Source organism: Folsomia candida, unplaced genomic scaffold (genome assembly GCF_002217175.1).
Source record: "Folsomia candida strain VU population unplaced genomic scaffold, ASM221717v1 Fcan01_Sc007, whole genome shotgun sequence".
NCBI classification, from domain to species: domain Eukaryota; kingdom Metazoa; phylum Arthropoda; class Collembola; order Entomobryomorpha; family Isotomidae; genus Folsomia; species Folsomia candida.
Genome location: NW_019091199.1, coordinates 6931618 through 6948813, shown reverse-complemented (window position 1 = coordinate 6948813; position 17196 = coordinate 6931618). Strand labels below are relative to the sequence as shown.

Genomic DNA, 17196 nt, shown 5'->3' with positions numbered 1-17196 from the left:
CTAACGTGCGGTGATAGTTTATTCAGCATCGCTATTCAATACTCAACATATCCAATGTTGCTAGACAATCGAATTACGTTATTATTAGATCGCTAAGTGTCAAGGCATCCTTGACAGAACAGAACAATCCTTAAAATTTTGAAACTGGGGGATTAAATTGGCATGCCACGCATCCACACCCACTGCGGAATTAAATTGGTATGCCAAGCGTCCACAAACAGGAGAATTAACAACGTTTAAGATTTTATAATTGCATATGATTCTATGCATATAAGTTCACAAATCACTAAAAATAATTAAATAAATAAATTTTAAAAAACAAACTTAGGTGAAGGACGCGCTTAAAATATTAAAACAAGAAGCATTAAAAAATGTCATAAATCGCTTAATATTTATTAACTTTTACTTCACCGGGGGCCCAACTGTTAAATTTTCAAAGCAATGATAATCAATAATAAATGTAGCTAAACCAACGACTTGATTAAATATGAAGGGCAGCATTACAGAAGTTATTAAAAATACGCCAGAACATGAGCAAATTTCCTCTATAAGAGGTGTCGCGATTTATTGAAAGATAATCATTCAAATCTTGCAAGTTTAATATACAAATACATATTACGCATTTCGTATAATTGTTCCAAATCCTTGAAAGTATACCTTTTTTCCTGTGTTAGTTGGGCCCCCGGTGAAGTAAAAGTTAGTAAATATTAAACGATTTATGACATTTTGTAATGCTTCTTGTTTTAATATTTTAAGCGCGTCCTTCACCTAAAGGTGCGTTTATGCTTCACGTTATCGTTATGTCCTCCTCTAAATCCGATTTTTTGATTGGCTGAGCGAAATTGTCACTACGACAATTAAAAATTTTAACCAATCAAAAAATCGGATTTGGAGGAGGACGTGACAGTGACGCGAAGCATAAACACCACTTAAGTTTGTTTTTTAAAATTTATTTATTTCATCGTCGAAGTAAGCATCGCGAAGACTGTGAAGAGACGAAGTTGCAGTTGGCATGTAGATTATTACAAAAATTATCACATAGTGGCAGTAGTGATGGGTTCCCAAACGTTTCACTCTGATTGACAAGAGTTACATGAAATGTCAACTTCTAATTTATTCATAAATTACTACCAAACCCAGCCTTATATTTGCAGCTTTATAATTTTACGTGTTATTTTAACATAATTAATTGGCCCTGTGTCCCTTCCCATGATGTCGCAATCGATATATATATTACATGTATATATATACATACATATATACATATATATATACATAATATGTATATATATATAACATGTATATATATACATACATATATACATATATATATACATAATATGTATATATATATAACATGTATATATATATGTATGTATATGTATTACATATACATACATATATATATACATGTATACATATGGGTATATATATATGTATATATGTATATACATATGTATATTAATAGCACCCAGTATGACTGAGTGCTATTTATAGCAGAACTTTCACCGGGTGCTATTTATAGCAGAACTTTCACCGCCCTCCAGAGGGTATAAAAGGGGCTGCACCAGAAATTTTTGTCAGTCTGCGGGACGTATCCCTGGGTGAGCTCCCCATTGCAGCTGCGCCCTTGGGCCGCCCTGCCTCTCTGGGGAGTCGGGTCCACCCCGTGGTTTGTTCCACAGCCCCGACTCTCTTCCCGTTGGAGGGGTGGTCCGGGGGAGCAACGCTGCAAGGGGAGAGCCTTACGGGAAGGTCCCCCCCTCCAATGCTCCTCCCACCCAGCAGACTCACCGGGTGGGGAGCCGGCGGGGCTTGCCAAAAGTGCGGGTGGCGCTTGGCAAGTGAGAGGGGCTCTCTACCTCCAACCCTTGGGTGACCGGGCTCTTTAGCTTGCACTCCCCTTGGGGCCGACCGGGTTCCCGAGTTCGAAGCCTTAATGGGGGCCGATTTACGGGTGCGCTCCCACCTCGTAAGGCGAGGGTCAGACGGGCCCCCTAGGGGAACGCGGTTGCAGAGGCGGTGACGTGGGCAGGGCTTTCCCGGTCGGTGGAGGTAGACCCCCCTTGCGCCTTAGGGTGCAAGTGGGGGCCCGCCCGCGTGGAGCACGAGGGAGTGACGTCCTCGTCGTGTGCTCTGGAAACGCCCTTTTAAGGGCGGCTAACAGCTCCCCCCTTATAAATGCAGGGCATGGCGACAACCTTTGTCGCCATGCCATAATTTCGCCATTTCTCGTCCGATTTGCGTGAAATTTGGCACAATGCTTCTTATTGGTATTGTCGACACGTCGCAAGGTCCCACCCACCGCCACCCCCTTGTTTTCGCCAAATATCGTCGCCATGCCATAATTTCGCCATTTTTCGTCCGATTTCCATCAAATTTTGACAGACACTTCTTATTGGTGTTGTCGACATGTCGCAAGGTCCCACCCACCGCCACCCCCTAGTTTTCGCCAAATATCGTCGCCTTGCCATAATTTCGTCATTTCTCGTCCGATTTGCATGAAATTTGGCACAATGCTTCTTTTTGGTGTTGTTGACATGTCGCAAGGTCCCATTCATGATCATACCCATCCTCAAATTTGACAGGTACAGGAAGGCTATCCTTCAGACAAGCAACGTCAACCGGTGCACAACCGACAATGTTGTATAGATAAAGATCCATTGCCTCCTTAATCTGCCTTTGAATCACCACGGAAGTCTGATCCACCACGATGATTGAAAAATTGTCCGGGCTGTGCATATTGAGCAATTTGTACGAGTACTTCCTATTGATCATCAATGGACGATCCGGATAGCACCAAATCCGGCTGCCCAAATCCTTATCGAGCAACATTTCAGTAATCAGTCGTCGTTCCTAAAACAAGAAAGAAAAGAAATGGTGATGTTTAACTCCAGTTACAAAAAATAAAGAATTATTTTTTAGCATTATGATAAAGTGTTAAAGTTAAACTATCAAAGACAACTTGACCTTTTGACTCACCTACCGCGTATTATTTTCTTCCTTCCCTAACAAATAAAGTTTTATGTTCTTTCAATTTTTTGTCGACAGGCTCGTTTCGATAATCATTTTTTTAATTAGAAAAGGCAGTTTTCTTATTTTCTTCCAGCAGTCTTTCAGTGAGGAGAAAAGACATTTTGGTCTTTTCTCCTCACTAACTTCGAGTGCAAGATTGCTTGACAATTTATCATAATACATCCATGATTAAAAAATTAATTCGAGAATCGAGAGCACGAAATGTGAGTGTTGACAATTTTTGTGCGGTTTGTTTCTGGGCGACAGTTTGTGCGACGCACACTGGTTCCAAAATGTACCAGGGTTTTCGAGAATTGAAGTTTTTTAGGCGTCGAAGCCAGGATTCTTCAATCACTAACGGCTACGGCCGGTGTTTCTGGGTTCGGCCGTAACTCAACAAAGTTATTTTTTTAAATTATTTTTAATTGTTGGGTAGCAGCGGCTACCCAGCCTTATGTAACTGCTTGTCCGTTCGTCTGTTTGTCTGTTTACTCCCAGAAATTAAATATCTAACACAATTTTGGGTAACTATGACTCGGGCTACACACACTCGATTCTAGAAATTAGCCAGCAATTAAAAATAGTTAAAAATTCTTTCGTTGACCCAGTTACGGCCTCACCCCTAGTGTAAATTGTTTCAAATCATCCTGCGTCGAAGCAATTGTCGCGACCTTGTAATTATTACTAAAGTTGTCAAGCAACCTTGCGGAGACGACAAAGTTAACCTTATAAAAACTAATTAATTTTGACCTGGATACCATTTAAAAACGGAATTAAAAATGGTTTCTATTGCATTTGGAGGCGGATTTACTGGGGGGCAGAATACCATTGAGACCGACTTGTGGGGCGGTGATAAAATCAGTTGGGGACTGAATTAATGCAAACCGATTTTGAATATTCTACTGATGTAGTTATGATTTATTAGGGACCTGGAACTGATTCGACAACAAAAATTAGAACATAATACATTTTTAACATGAAATTGCAACTGAACCAAATGAACACACGATATTAATTTTGATAAAAAGATCGGATTTGATTTTGATAAAAAGATCGGATTTGATTTTGATAGTACTACAAAAATAAACTAAACGAATAAATCGTCATCATTCATGTCATCAATTTGATGACACTGATTTTGGGATGCATTTTATATTTTAAACAAGTTATTAGCTATAATTTTGTCCTTCAGTGTTCTGTGACTTGTTCCGATCGGTGGTGACACTATTGCGAATATATTAGCTAAAGAGAACGTTGTGATAATTTTAAAAAAATATGAACTGTATCATATTTACAACATGATACAGGTCAGAGGTCAACGCCGACCAATTTATTAGCGGCGCCAATGTTGGATAATTTTTCGGGGGCGCGGCGTGACCTCTGATGCACTTCCTCCGAGTTCCTCCCCCCACTACAACTACAACTCTAAACTCTAAAAAAATTAGTTCAGGCTTGAAGAAAAACCAACGACAAATAAGGAGGAAAGAATGGAACTGAGAAAATTTTCTCGGTCATTTTATTTTTATTTTTTCCTACACCTTATTGATGTAGCCCGGTCTCAACGGAATTCTGTAACCATACACCTTATTGGTGGAATCCGTCGCCAACGAGAAAAAGTTGGCCTACACCTTATTGGTGTAGTCCGTCGCTAAGGCGAAAAATTTGGCCTACACCTTATTGGTGTAGTCCGTCGCCAAGAGATCGAAATCGCCCTCCACCTTATTGGTGGAATCCGTTTTTAAAAGGTTAATTGACAATCGCAAGATTATTTGTCCCTGAGGGGAAGCGTTACCAAGATACTAAAATCAAGCAATCGTGGTGGCCACGCCATTCTTTTGCAGAAAATCATGAACTTTTTTTTACCTCCGGAATTAAATTGACGCCAATTTCTGTATTATTCACGCCATAAATCTACACTTTCCTTTTGCACACTCCACAAATTGGCATCATGTCGGAAAAGGAGCACAAGAACAGCGGTCCTCGCATCGAGGATTTGATGGTGGTGGAGAAAGTAGAGTCCATCATTGACCGAATTTCTGGCCACAAGAATGTTGAAGGTGTCATCGTCTGTGACAAGGAAGGGGCCGCCATTCAAACTACGGTAATAAGTGCACACAATTTTGTGGTGGTTCACTGGCTAATAATATTTGGTCAAGTTTTAATGGCGTGGTCGTAAATTTGAAATTTGTAGATGGACAATACGAACACGGTCATGTACGCGGAAGGGATTCGGAATGCAGTGATCATGGGTACCTCGATGGTGCGAGACGTACGTAAACTTACCTTATAATCAGTAATACATGTACATAATTAGTTAAATGTAGTAATGCAAATTTGATTATTGAACCTCTTGTCGTCAACTGACAATGTAATAGTCGTGATTTTCATGTCGGTTTGCGTATATATTTAGTGCGACCCCACCAACGATCTCTTGTACATTCGAATTGGATCGAAAAAGCTAGAAATGTTGGCCCACTCCGACCCCGACTACTTGGCCATCGTCATCCAATCTAGGATTAAAGCTGCCAAGAAGGAAGTTGAACAGAATGCGATTTAATCGAATGAAAAATCATGTAATTAGATAATCACAATATTTCAAAAAAATAAAATTCGTAATATCCGAACAATTTGATGTGTTTTTCTCTAAATTTTATTCCACACTTATCAAAATACAGTATCTAATCTTCTCCAGCGTGTTACACACATATTTATATACAATTTGTTTGTACAAAAAAGTCGACCCTTTACATACATAATTCCTTCCAGGTAATAGTCAAATTGGGAATAAATTAAATTTTATAAATTCTGTCTATGATACATTCAGCCTTCCAAGGTTTCCAGAATTCGACGCTTGTAGTAGAGAAAATAGTTGCTTAAATTAAGTAGGTTGAAGCATTCGTAGGTTTGCGAGTTATCCTTGTTGCATTGGCACTTGAAATTTGAACCCCACAAAGGATCCGTGAAAGTGGCTCCGAAAGGGCAGACACCTTAAAAATCAAACCGTTTTAATCAAATTGTAAAAAAATAGTAAAAGAAAATTGGGAAAATTTGTACCGTCTGAATCGTCACAGTTCGTCATTCGTGAACATATTGCGCCACCTAAAGCATATTCTTTTAATTGGTATAATTTTTCAAAAAATTAACGAAAATAAAATTCCTTACCGCGTTGGGGGTCGCAAGAGCAAGCGTTCTTACAAGCATCGATATAATGCACGCCGTGGGGACAAATTTCTGGGAGGACAATTGTTAAATATTTTATTTTTGTTAATACAATCTGCGTATTTTAGTAAATTATAAAACCTTACCAGACTTGGTTGTATGTGGCGACGGTGGAATTGCGTTGGTGCTAACGAGCATTGCAGTGGTGGCAAGAATGACAATAATTTCAATCAATAATTTCTCCATGATTTGCAGTGATAACGAGCTTGGCTACTGACTAGTACTTTTTAGCGATTAGCCTAATTTTCCGATGCATGTCGTCATTAAATACTTGTCAGACAATAATATTAAAATTGTGCTGGGTGTCATTGATGCACAAAAACCTTGATGACATAACAAGGCTGGATGGATGCATGACTAATTGGAGTCAAGAAAATGAATTAACACCATTTGATGGGATTTTTATGATAATTTGAACCACATTCTGCCAATTTTCTAGTTATTGACTGTAATATATTATTGCTTCTTTCCGAATCAACAGATATTCATGGTCGACGAAATTCGACAAAAACAACAGGTCATAATGTTATGCATTTTAACATATAATTATTATTAATTATGTCACTTAATATTAATCAGTATCGATTTCAGGTTATCGTAAATGTATGTAGTAACTTATCAGTTCTATGACTAATGGGAGATACTCGATCATCATTCAGTCATGATAACACGGCATGCTTTATAATTTACATCAGCTCAGGTAAGTAAGAGTTACTAGCTGATACGAAATGAATGCGACAAGATGATATCATCATTGCTTACCATTATTAGTCAATACGTGATTATCATTTATTGATTTCGCATACACGGAATTTGCCATTCATCACAAGCTCACATATTTGGCAATGCCAATGACACCTTATTTTCAATTTTAACTGCCTGTACCGTGAGGATTAGATAGATAGGTACATAAAAATGGAAATTTTACTGAAAAAACTTTTACCCAATAAAATTATACCTTATTACGTTTTAATCGTACCTCTATTAATTGGCACCCACCCCACCTCAGTATCTGCCATAACTAGACAACAAGTAACATTTTATTCAGAACCTAACAAAGGTGGGACGGAGCACATTATTACAGAATCTACGACAAATATTCCCCCTCAAATTGCAAACTCTCAATCATTCTGTGTCAATTTTGGATTGTAAGCGATTCGCAAAATTGCAAATTTTCTCATAATCAAGCAAATTATTTTAAGTTTCTAAAATATTAACTTATCAGGTGGAAAGTCACCTTCGACATTTCATCCCCCACCACGCCCAGCAGCGTGACCCATTACGGCGGCACACTGGGGACGGAGTTTTGTCGAAATAGAAGTCCAGGGGATAACCTCTGGACATTTTCGGGATGGGAGCTCGTGGGCGAGGGTGACCTCGAGCAATCGTCCCTGACCCTGTTCGATAAGGGGAATTACATGGGAGAACCACAATTTGTGGACGTGTCGCAGGACGAGGCCTCCTTTCCGACAGCGTTATCGGTCAACTCCTACTTCCTGACGGGAACTTCGAATTGGGCCGTTTGGAATGAAACCAACTACGAAGGGACCGTGACCTGTTGGCCGACCGTGACCCGGGGGTCGTACGGAGCGAAGGGGGTCCAACTACTAAATCCGACGGCACGAGTGGGGTCGGTGCGACGCGGGTGCGACGGAGATACTTCGACGACGACGAGATCTCCGGGTGGCGAGACGGGGTCGGCTGGGAGGAATTTTATGGGGTGGAAAAGTTTTATTAAATTGGGTATTATTTTGTGGGGATGTATGCTGCTTAAAAGTGGGGTTATTTAAGCGTGGTGGTATTTACAGATGAGACGTTGAAGTTGAATGATATTATTTATAAATACTTGTGAATACTTTATTAGTCTGAATTTTTTGCAAATAAAAAAAATTTCCATTATGTAATGTTTTGTGATTGCTTATTTAAGTACGAAGTTATTATTTTGGTTATCATCAGTGATTATTATTTGTTGGCTTTATTTCTGAGAAAACAAAGTGAGACGAGACGAACAAAGGAATAAGTTGAGAAGTTGAAATGAGACGACTCTGACTCAAAAAAAAATCTCAAGAAACTCGTCAGCTGGAGCAGTGTGTATTTACTATTTTTGGCTGGAGAAGTTTAGTTATTAAATTGTCCTCTAAATTTATCAGGTAATTTTCTTAATTAAACCATTTCTGCTTTATTTTTTTGTGATAAAATTACAACCTATAATTCGTAATAGTGAATACGTTAAGCACAATTGAATGGAACTGAAGAATTGGACAATCTTTGGTCTTCTTGACCCAGAGTTTTTTGCAAACATTAAGATAGCTTGCGTTTTTGGTAAGTATTTTGAATAGTGCGTGGGTATGAAGGTGTTTGATAATTCGTACTTATTTATCCAGGAAACTTGGGACATGAGGCGATCCTGTGTATGAAAAATGACGACGTTTACAGCTTGGGGTCCAATAGTAGTGGGTGCCTTGGCGTTGAGAGTATTACGTCCAGTTTGACACCAATGAAAGTGGACTACCTGTGTCAAAAGAACATTATCGGTATAAAAAATTATAAATGGTTTGTGCGCATTACGTAATTCTTCGTTAATTACTAATCATACGAATAATTTCGCTAGGCTTCAGTTATGGCGCTGGACCTCATGTTGTCGCCTTTACAAAAGACGGGGGACTATACGCTTGGGGTGACGACCAGATTATGATAACACTTTGCTTAGTAAAGTTCTTGACTTGGGGTGGTGGCGTGCATTCACGTCTATTTTGTGACACTGCCACCACCGCAAGTCAAGAACTTTGCTAAGCTAAGTGATATTATCAGGTCACAACGGTTTCTGTCAGGTATTTTATCAGCAATAATTTGAAGAATAATGAGTGTGATAGATAATGAAATATCTAATTATTAATCAGCTTGGTCTTGGTACATCGTGTCAAACCGTCGTCCCGACGCTCGTTTCTTCAGGACTTTTGGGTAAAAAGATCATCGACGTGAGTTGTGGAAGCCACCACAGTATCGCACTCACATCCGAGGGTGAGGTCTTTGCCTTCGGTCAAAATAACAGTGGTCAGATAGGTTGTGGTTCAACAGCCAACCAACCGACGCCTAGAAGAGTGTCTGCAGTGATTGGCAATGTTAAAATTGTGAAAATTGCGTGCGGTCAGACGTCTACTTTTGCTGTTAGCGATACTGGAGAGGTACGCATTTCAGAATTAATTGTTAGCTCGCCCTGTGTAGCATGTGAACGATTGAATTCGATGCATAGTGCAGAATAACGGGAAGAAATGATGATACAATTTTGACATAAGTTTTCATGGGGTTTTGCCCAGGGCGCATAAACTTTTTGTTGTCCGTGGTTTCTCTTAAGAGAAACTTAAGAGAAACCTTAAGAGAAACCACGGACAACAAAAAGTTTATGCGCCCTGGGTTTTGCCTTATGTCAAAATTAATTTTCCCCATATTAAAGAGCGAGCTACTACTAACTTTGCAACGGTTTATTAATTATTTCTGATTCCATTCAGGTCTATGCATGGGGATTCAATGGGAATGGAAACTTAGGTTTAGGAAACACGGTGAATCAATATAATCCGACCAAGGTTATCCTCCCAAACATATTCATCACGAAGGTACCCTTCAAGTAAACCTTATTTATTAAGCAATTTTCAATCTTTATTAAATTATATTAACGACTTTTTAGGTTGTTTGTGGAACAGCTCATACCTTAGCATTGTCCGATGACGGAGTTTTGTATTCATGGGGAGCCAATAGGTGCGTTTATACCTAACTCATTACCAAGATTCGTCAATGTTATAGCTTAACTCCCAAAATAATAGCCAAGTGTCTATTTTATTGAATAAAATTCCCATATATACGTACCTAATAGTTACGGCCAGCTTGGGGCAGGGCACAAATCCAACATGACGAGTCCGCTTCGTGTCGCAAATGAAGTTGGAAGGATTATCGATATCGCGGCGATTCACTACGGACATATTAGTGCGTGTCAGACGCACACAAAAATCTACATGTGGGGACAATGCAGAGGACAATCGATTACATCACCTGTTGAGACGCTGTTCACATCTTTGCACGATGTATTTGCCTGCTATTCCACTCCCCCAGTGACATATCTACCGATTGAAGCTAAACAAACGGACGAGCCGAGCATTATTGATGCTCTCCGCTTATCGTTTGATGACCCGGTTAGGAATTTGAATTTATAACCTATGCAAAAATTTGGTTAATTTAATAACTGGGATTGTAGAAAACTTGCGATGTACAATTTTCCGTGGAAGGAAAGCTGATTCATGCTCACAAAGCGATACTAAAAATCAGATCGGACCACTTTAGATGTATGTTTAACGGAAAGTGGAAAGAGACCGAAGAGAGTCCAGAAACGTAAGAATTTCTTCCGCGAATAATTATAATCTACATAAATAACTTATGATTTATAAAAATATCTTCAGAGTCATCAATGTGGAACCTACAGTGCGATTTTCAGTGTTCCGAGCATTTCTTCAGTATTTATACACTGACAAGATTGACTTGCCTGCAGAAGAAGCCGTTGGTTAGTAAAAACTAATTATTATTGATACAAGAAATATTTATTATGCTTGATCTTACATATTATGTGCTTTCATGCTATTTTTTAGATCTTCTGAAACTGGCCAACTATTATTGCGAAGTAAAGTTACGGAACCAATGTGAAGTTTTGATAAAGCAGTCCATAACGATTGATAATGCTGCTCGACTCTATGCTTCTGCTATTCTGTATAACGCGAAGGTAATATTTGCTACAATCTGCGTAAAACTATGCTATAAGCAACGTGGGTATTTATTATTATAATACTTGTGAATATTATTTTGATGCTTTTCAGGAGCTGGAAGAGTTTAGCTTCCAGTATATGCTATATCATTTAACGGCTGTCGTGCAGTCAGAATCTTTCCAAGAGTTGGATGGTGAAACAATCAAAAACTTGATGATAGTCCTGGCAGACAATGGCGCATTCAAGTACTAATCATTCCAATAATACGTAAGACTGATGACGGTTAGTGCAACATTCCGAATACGAATTCCCGATGGTTAATTATTATGCCGCATGTAAATTCTGGTTGATATTATGATTATTATGATACACATAGCACAAAATAACACGACTGAAACTTCTTGTTAATCAAATATTATTAAAAAATAAAAATTACAACGAATCGATACATACATATTATCCAAAATCTAAAAATTAGAAATTTTCTCTCCATCCGAAGCAAATAGCTTTTGTCGTAAGGAAAATAGGCGTTTTATCCATTGCTCTTCGCGTTGTTTTTGAGATATGACGAGCTAAAAGTTGAAAGAAACATGCAAAATTACAAATTAATTCGAAAACCATATATAATATTAACATTTGTCTTATTACGCTCGGATGACAAAGGATCTCGTTTTTCAAACTGGCCAAAGTAATGGATTTTAGTTCCATGGGTGGTAACGGGATATCTTCGGGTTTTGGGGCTCGCGACGTTTTGAAACTCTTTGGAGCAAATCCTTCATTATCAATTTCTTCAATCGCGTTTATTCGATTAACTTGCTCAGCCAGGTCTAATTTTGCTAAAAATTAAAAGAAAAAAAACGGATCAGAATATTTCCACAAGACGATCTTCCAGTCTTGTAACGCAACAATTAACCGGATGACAATTTGAATTACCTATCCTACCTTCAATTTTTGCTAATAAAGCAGCAGACGTAAGATTCTCCGATTTTGACGGTTTGTCTAACCCACCATCCCTCCCTCTACCACTTACTCTCTTACTACTCGACGACGCTCCCCTCTCACCAGACGAACTTGACCGTGACGAATCACTTGAACTTGAACTAGAAGACCGATCCCTTCGCCTGGAACTACTGCTTTTGTGTTCCTGTTCTGAACGATGATGATATGAACTTCGCCCTCTGTTACGACTTCTGCTTCGTTTCTTTCGTTTACTGCTGCCACTCCTACTCGACTTTGACTTTGACGACTTTTGAGATCTTTCGTACCTGTATCACACGTTCATAAACATTAAACACATGCTCAATCGATACAGCTTATCAATTGTGCCAACATACCTCGACTTGGAATCTTGATCCGCCTCGTCTGAATCTGCCGACGACGATCTCTTCCTGTGATGCCCTCGTCTAGAAGATCGTTCCTTATCTTTGTCTCGTTCTCGTCTGCTATTACGGTCACTTTTGTCCCTGGTGGACGAATCTCGGTCTCGGTGACTTTTCTTGGACGACTTTTCTCCTTTTCTTGTCGTACCACTTTTTAACTGCTGCCTTTTTGATGATGATGAGTCTTTTGTATCGTCAGAGTCTGACGAGTCCATTGAGCGACCCATAATACTCAATGTTAATTAATGAATTTTCGTTAATTTAAAAATTAAATTAGTTTTATAACATAAATATGAAATACAAAATATCGTTTTAGATCGAAGTAAAGAATTCCCACTCAAATCTTCAACCACGTTTTCTCATGTTCTCTGTCATTCAATCGTCGTGTTTGGCTCGAAACGACCTGCTCAACAGTCAGTCCAGTCAATAGTTAATTAAAAATGAACTATAATTAAAAGTTTAAATAATATAACGTTAATAAATTAATCTGGTAAGTATTGATTGTCGGCATATTTTATTGTATTGCTCCTTTAGTTGATTTAACAGCTCATTCACCATTTACAGGTGTAAGGGTCAATTCGAGCGATGCAAAACATGGAAATTTTTCAGTGTCAGTTGTGCCCTGTGATGTTCGAGACGTACGTCCTGGCTGCATGTCATCTTCGCACCCAGCATGGTTTAACTGTTCGGTAATTGGTCAAACTATATTGTATTTTTATGAGTTATCATGACTGAAAATCCCATTTCATCACTTTTAGAACCGGAAGTCGTTGTAAGCGACATGACAAGCTACAAAAATTGACGCTGCCCCAGCTCAGCGTCAGTATTCCAAGGATGGTGGACAATTTTGGAAAAGTTACTGAACAAAATGACGACCAGGAAGTATCACACATTGTTCCGATACAGACCAATACCAAGAAGCCGAGGAAATCTTTCCACACGGTTGCAAAAACTAAGAAGGGAGTGGAAATAAAATTGGACAGTCTCAAGGCCAGCGAGATCGACACCTTAATGCAAGATCTGTATCAAAACAAAAATCCTAAGAAATTGCCCGAAGGATCTGCTTCCAGTGAAGAAACGATTCCCTCTTCCTCTAGAAATAGAAACAATCGTCGAGCTGCTGCTACAGCGGCGTACAAGGGATTTGTTAAAATGGGAGAAGACGATGATGAAGCCTTAGATAATCGCTATGAAGAACCACCCAATGTGAGGATAAAAAGGAAGCCGGCGGCGGCAAGATTTGATGATATAGATTATCGGCCATACAATTACGGTGGGAACAAAAGTGGTGGTGTGAAGAAGAATATTAATGATGCTACCTGTGATCTTGATCCCATTCGTTCAAAACGCAGACGGGGATCAAGAACGAACAATGATGACAACATCGAAAAGACACCGTTACTTCTGTTCACGTGTTCCACCTGCCCCATCCAATTTACAAACAAACTTGATTTTATAAGACATGAAAAAAATCATGAAAAATTCAACAACAAAAACCATGCTTGTCCTTTATGCTATTTAAAGTTTGCAAAGAAAACGAGTCTTCAACAACATTTCATCCTACACTTGGAGAATAACCCATTCGTCTGTAAACTAAGTGGGTGTGGTGCAAAATTCGGTAATTATGATCATCTCCGACGTCATGTTCAACTTCACACAGGAGACAAGCCTTTTACTTGTGAATATTGCTCAAGAAAGTTTGCACGGAATGATTCATTACAAAAACATTTGAATAGTATGCACTTAAATAAAGTACACCGGAAATGGAGACATCGAAATCCCAGAAAGACTTTTTCCAGAGTAAAACCTGTTACAGCTCTTGCACCACAAGCATTCCTTCAGGACGCAACGGGGACCGTAATCCAGCCGACAAAAGAAGAGCAGGACGAGATTCGTTTGGAAGTAGGGAGTCAACATTTTATGGATCATGTTGTAATCAAGGAAGATGCGACTACATCAAAGGAGCAAGTTGAGTCTGCTGCCACCCTGAAAACTGAAACTAGCTCAAATTACAACATTAGTGACGACGAAGATGATGATGAGAATGATTCCGACTCTGACAAAAATAATGACATGCCAAAATTGACACAAATCTCTTCAAATTCTAATCCAAGGAGAAATGTCCGATCCATAATTCTTTCCGATCCGGTTTATCTCAAACTCCTTCAGGATAATCCCACTGCTGCTGCCGAAGTTGTCCCCCAAACCGACGGATATTCTAGAGGGTACGGCAACGGCGAGGTTCGTCACGAGTTCAAGTGCACGATTTGCGGATGGAGTGCGGCGAGAGCCTTCTTTTTTAAACAACACATGAAAAAGCGTCACAATAAGGATACTAGTTTGATTCCGAGTTCGAATTCTACCAATACAGCAGCAGACAATTCTAACGTCAGTCTACTCTGCGGGAGTTGTGGGTATCAATCCATTTCGGCGGACGACCTATCAAAACATATCAGAAAAGAACACAAACCAGCCAAGAAATTTTCCTGCTCGTTCTGCAGCATTAGATTTAATTCGCTCGATAAAATAGCCCACCATGAAAAAGTGTATCATTTATCGGAAAAGAAATTCGCTTGTTCGAAATGTCCTGCAAAATTCGCACGTCCCCTGTCCCTTCAAGTTCACGAGAAGAGAACGCATGGTCCACGCAGTTTAACAAATCTGGAGAAATGTAAATGCAAAATCTGTGGGAGTCAACTTGGAACCGTTCTAAGCTTAAGGATGCATATGACCAACGTCCACACGAGCAAGTTGCGAGTCACGTGCAAAATTTGTTTGCAAACTTGTGCAAACAAACACGTCTTGAAGAGACATTTGAGATATGTGCATTTGAACATGCCTAACCCGTATAATAAAACTTTGAAGATGCAAATGGACGAGGCAAAGGTATTAAAAAAGACGAAGCAAATAGCTAACTCTCAAAATCCTCCCACCGGGGACACGGCTTCCAACACGAGTGAAATACAGTCGCCCCCCATCGACGACCAAACCACTGCTGAGACTGACTTAATTATAGGAATTTGACTGATTTTTGTCTATAAAAAGTTCATCTCTTGTTTCGATAATTGTCTAAAACTACAAATAAATTAGTATACAAATCTGAATAAAAGCTGACAATGCGAATTTATTACGAATTTGTTACTATACTTTTGGAAATAATTTATATGTTACTATTTTGACATACACTGAAAATTTGTAAGAAAGGTAGCCAATTTTTTTTACTGATCAGAGGAAACTCATCTTCTCTTAAGACGACTTGTTCTTGTTTTGCAATGTGAATTTGATTGGCTCCAGTTTGTTGTCTCCAGTTTGAGCAATGTTGTCCGCGTACGCTCTGCATTCGATAGCGACTCCTTTTCCATCAGGTGCTAAAAATGGTACTAAAAATTAGATAAATGTTCCCAGTACTTTAGAAGAAAATAAACGCGTTACCTGTGATATTCTGAAACTGAACCATGACGTAGGGAGTGACGTAACCTTTCTGGATCAAAAATGGAAAGTAGTATTTTGGAATGCCTGGCATCGGGTAGTACTTGATGGACTCAATCATGCCCTTATCCTTATCCTCTTCCGTTTTGCAGTGAATCATCACGGCCCCATCCAGCTCGGGCGCAAGAGCTGGGTTCTCCTGGATCGCCTCATCCGTCACGTTTTTTGCGATTGCTGCAATCGTCTTCTTCTTCCCAGGAGTTTGTGGTGTCCAGCCGTAAATCTGAAAATATTTTCGATACAAATTTTTTCGGAAGTAGTTGTTATATATTTTTACCTACCCGATTCAGCTTGATGACAACGCAAGGGCTTTTAGAAGTATAGCCAAAGTGGTTGTCACTTGTGCAGTTACCGAGTAGTCCAGTGACGTTAAATTTGCATACGGTAGTTTGGTTGGTCGTCACGTTCAGGCCTCCACAATCGATTTGGTTTGAAGACGAACTCGCAATCGTCTTCTTGTCTGTGAAACATTGCTTATTAAAGTCATCAGATTATCAGATACAAAAGTAAGATCAGATGACTCACCCAAATGCTTAAGTTGGCCGGTCCATTTTGATGTTGCGGATGGTTCCACGTTGAAAAAGATGAGGTTATGTTGTTTGAATTCTGGTGTGGGTAGAATACTCATACCAGGGTTGGATCGGAAGAACATGTTATCTTCGCCATTATACTTGGGCTTATCTACGGGCATAAAGCAGAAGGAAACGAAGAGAAAGAAGAAGAAAAAAGCGGCCAAAGCGATGTAGAAAATGACGTAAAATATGAAGATTTTGACTACAAAAATCAGAAATGGGTATCATATTTTTTTTATCACTTGTAATTATGTAAATAATGTTAAATTAACATACGCCACGAATTGCCCGACCGACCAAAAACTTCGCCTGTTTCCTTGTTGTACGCAAACTTTTTGAATTTGTCGCAACCTTTGGCTTCAGGCTCTTTTGTCGTGACGCCATCCGGGGCTTTATCCTTGTCGATGGTTTGCTTAGACGACATTGTTGTTGTCAAATTGGGGAAGAAGAATCTGCAAAATAATCAGATACTTCCCAATGTATGTGCAAATAAATTGATAAATTCAAAATTTGTTACCTCGACAAAGTACCACATCCGCCAATAAACGTTTCTTTGATGAACCCACTATATTTGTTTATTTTGTAAAATCACAATACCACTGAATTTTTGTTTGTGGGTGGAACGACGTTGACGAATTTGTAAAAAAAAGTTGGAAGGCAGGCTAGGAAATTTTTGACGAAAATAGGATAATCGTCTCCAAGTCAACCAATTATTAAATACTGTAATTATCTGTCGACCAGCGTCTACGACTATACAAAATTAAATTGGGC

At 39.2% G+C, this 17196-nt stretch overlaps 7 protein-coding genes across 9 annotated transcripts; 4 read left to right on the top strand and 3 right to left on the bottom strand.

Moving 5' to 3' along the window:
* Positions 1-4710: 4710 nt before the first annotated feature.
* LOC110852736 (dynein light chain roadblock-type 1-like) lies at positions 4711-5636 on the top strand. Its single transcript, XM_035853822.1, has 3 exons — positions 4711-5116; positions 5207-5284; positions 5426-5636. Exons 1-3 carry the CDS (start codon positions 4964-4966, stop codon positions 5570-5572), a joined length of 378 nt encoding a protein of 125 aa, XP_035709715.1. The 5' UTR covers positions 4711-4963; the 3' UTR covers positions 5573-5636.
* An 11-nt stretch (positions 5637-5647) lies between these two features.
* LOC110851585 lies at positions 5648-6573 on the bottom strand. Its single transcript, XM_022099433.2, has 4 exons — positions 6321-6573; positions 6178-6246; positions 6070-6114; positions 5648-6002 (listed from the first exon to the last, which is right to left on the bottom strand). Exons 1-4 carry the CDS (start codon positions 6418-6420, stop codon positions 5836-5838), a joined length of 381 nt encoding a protein of 126 aa, XP_021955125.1. The 5' UTR covers positions 6421-6573; the 3' UTR covers positions 5648-5835.
* A 262-nt stretch (positions 6574-6835) lies between these two features.
* On the top strand, positions 6836-8138 carry LOC110851584. The gene is made up of 2 exons (XM_022099432.2): positions 6836-7382; positions 7460-8138. Exons 1-2 carry the CDS (start codon positions 7150-7152, stop codon positions 8022-8024), a joined length of 798 nt encoding a protein of 265 aa, XP_021955124.1. The 5' UTR covers positions 6836-7149; the 3' UTR covers positions 8025-8138.
* Positions 8139-8246: 108 nt separating this feature from the next.
* Positions 8247-11437, top strand: LOC110851582 (RCC1 and BTB domain-containing protein 1). 2 transcript variants are annotated; one of them, XM_035853821.1, is made up of 14 exons: positions 8247-8384; positions 8456-8556; positions 8619-8768; positions 8846-8911; positions 9046-9065; positions 9135-9255; positions 9313-9419; positions 9744-9848; positions 9920-9990; positions 10106-10421; positions 10484-10617; positions 10686-10786; positions 10872-11002; positions 11097-11437. In XM_035853821.1, the coding sequence occupies exons 2-14, from the start codon at positions 8478-8480 to the stop codon at positions 11235-11237; spliced, it is 1542 nt and encodes a 513-aa protein (XP_035709714.1). In that variant the 5' UTR covers positions 8247-8384; positions 8456-8477; the 3' UTR covers positions 11238-11437. The 2 variants fall into 2 exon arrangements, with proteins under 2 accessions (XP_035709714.1, XP_021955121.1); XM_022099429.2 differs by having other exon boundaries at positions 9135-9419.
* On the bottom strand, positions 11384-12717 carry LOC110851583 (serine/Arginine-related protein 53). Of its 2 annotated transcripts, none has more exons than XM_022099430.2 (4): positions 12320-12717; positions 11919-12250; positions 11634-11821; positions 11384-11557 (listed from the first exon to the last, which is right to left on the bottom strand). In XM_022099430.2, the coding sequence occupies exons 1-4, from the start codon at positions 12589-12591 to the stop codon at positions 11453-11455; spliced, it is 897 nt and encodes a 298-aa protein (XP_021955122.1). In that variant the 5' UTR covers positions 12592-12717; the 3' UTR covers positions 11384-11452. The 2 variants fall into 2 exon arrangements, with proteins under 2 accessions (XP_021955122.1, XP_021955123.1); XM_022099431.2 differs by having other exon boundaries at positions 11928-12250; positions 12320-12714.
* Positions 12718-12736: 19 nt separating this feature from the next.
* LOC110851581 (zinc finger protein 521) lies at positions 12737-15498 on the top strand. Its single transcript, XM_022099428.2, has 3 exons — positions 12737-12854; positions 12929-13053; positions 13123-15498. Exons 2-3 carry the CDS (start codon positions 12950-12952, stop codon positions 15386-15388), a joined length of 2370 nt encoding a protein of 789 aa, XP_021955120.1. The 5' UTR covers positions 12737-12854; positions 12929-12949; the 3' UTR covers positions 15389-15498.
* LOC110852735 (sodium/potassium-transporting ATPase subunit beta-1) lies at positions 15469-17083 on the bottom strand. Its single transcript, XM_022100847.2, has 6 exons — positions 16943-17083; positions 16702-16877; positions 16379-16627; positions 16135-16313; positions 15797-16076; positions 15469-15732 (listed from the first exon to the last, which is right to left on the bottom strand). The coding sequence occupies exons 2-6, from the start codon at positions 16847-16849 to the stop codon at positions 15611-15613; spliced, it is 978 nt and encodes a 325-aa protein (XP_021956539.1). The 5' UTR covers positions 16850-16877; positions 16943-17083; the 3' UTR covers positions 15469-15610.
* Positions 17084-17196: the final 113 nt, after the last annotated feature.

Excerpts from the sequence above, each read along its gene's own strand:
- LOC110852736 (XM_035853822.1), top strand. The coding sequence starts at position 4,964 with ATGTCGGAAAAGGAGCACAAGAACAGCGGTCCTCGCATCGAGGATTTG. Across the intron at positions 5,117-5,206 it reads GGGCCGCCATTCAAACTACG|ATGGACAATACGAACACGGT; the intron begins GTAATAAGTGCA and ends TGAAATTTGTAG. Across the intron at positions 5,285-5,425 it reads GTACCTCGATGGTGCGAGAC|TGCGACCCCACCAACGATCT; the intron begins GTACGTAAACTT and ends GTATATATTTAG.
- LOC110851585 (XM_022099433.2), bottom strand. The coding sequence starts at position 6,420 with ATGGAGAAATTATTGATTGAAATTATTGTCATTCTTGCCACCACTGCA. Across the intron at positions 6,247-6,320 it reads GCCACATACAACCAAGTCTG|AAATTTGTCCCCACGGCGTG; the intron begins GTAAGGTTTTAT and ends TTGTCCTCCCAG. Across the intron at positions 6,003-6,069 it reads GAACTGTGACGATTCAGACG|GTGTCTGCCCTTTCGGAGCC; the intron begins GTACAAATTTTC and ends TTGATTTTTAAG.
- LOC110851584 (XM_022099432.2), top strand. The coding sequence starts at position 7,150 with ATGGAAATTTTACTGAAAAAACTTTTACCCAATAAAATTATACCTTAT. Across the intron at positions 7,383-7,459 it reads TTCTGTGTCAATTTTGGATT|GTGGAAAGTCACCTTCGACA; the intron begins GTAAGCGATTCG and ends TTAACTTATCAG.
- LOC110851582 (XM_022099429.2), top strand. The coding sequence starts at position 8,478 with ATGGAACTGAAGAATTGGACAATCTTTGGTCTTCTTGACCCAGAGTTT. Across the intron at positions 8,912-9,045 it reads CGGGGGACTATACGCTTGGG|GTCACAACGGTTTCTGTCAG; the intron begins GTGACGACCAGA and ends TGATATTATCAG. Across the intron at positions 10,787-10,871 it reads GCCTGCAGAAGAAGCCGTTG|ATCTTCTGAAACTGGCCAAC; the intron begins GTTAGTAAAAAC and ends GCTATTTTTTAG.
- LOC110851583 (XM_022099430.2), bottom strand. The coding sequence starts at position 12,591 with ATGGGTCGCTCAATGGACTCGTCAGACTCTGACGATACAAAAGACTCA. Across the intron at positions 12,251-12,319 it reads GATCAAGATTCCAAGTCGAG|GTACGAAAGATCTCAAAAGT; the intron begins GTATGTTGGCAC and ends CGTGTGATACAG. Across the intron at positions 11,822-11,918 it reads AAAAATTGAAGGTAGGATAG|CAAAATTAGACCTGGCTGAG; the intron begins GTAATTCAAATT and ends TTTAATTTTTAG.
- LOC110851581 (XM_022099428.2), top strand. The coding sequence starts at position 12,950 with ATGCAAAACATGGAAATTTTTCAGTGTCAGTTGTGCCCTGTGATGTTC. Across the intron at positions 13,054-13,122 it reads CAGCATGGTTTAACTGTTCG|AACCGGAAGTCGTTGTAAGC; the intron begins GTAATTGGTCAA and ends CATCACTTTTAG.
- LOC110852735 (XM_022100847.2), bottom strand. The coding sequence starts at position 16,849 with ATGTCGTCTAAGCAAACCATCGACAAGGATAAAGCCCCGGATGGCGTC. Across the intron at positions 16,628-16,701 it reads TCGGTCGGGCAATTCGTGGC|TCAAAATCTTCATATTTTAC; the intron begins GTATGTTAATTT and ends TGATTTTTGTAG. Across the intron at positions 16,314-16,378 it reads CGGCCAACTTAAGCATTTGG|ACAAGAAGACGATTGCGAGT; the intron begins GTGAGTCATCTG and ends AATGTTTCACAG.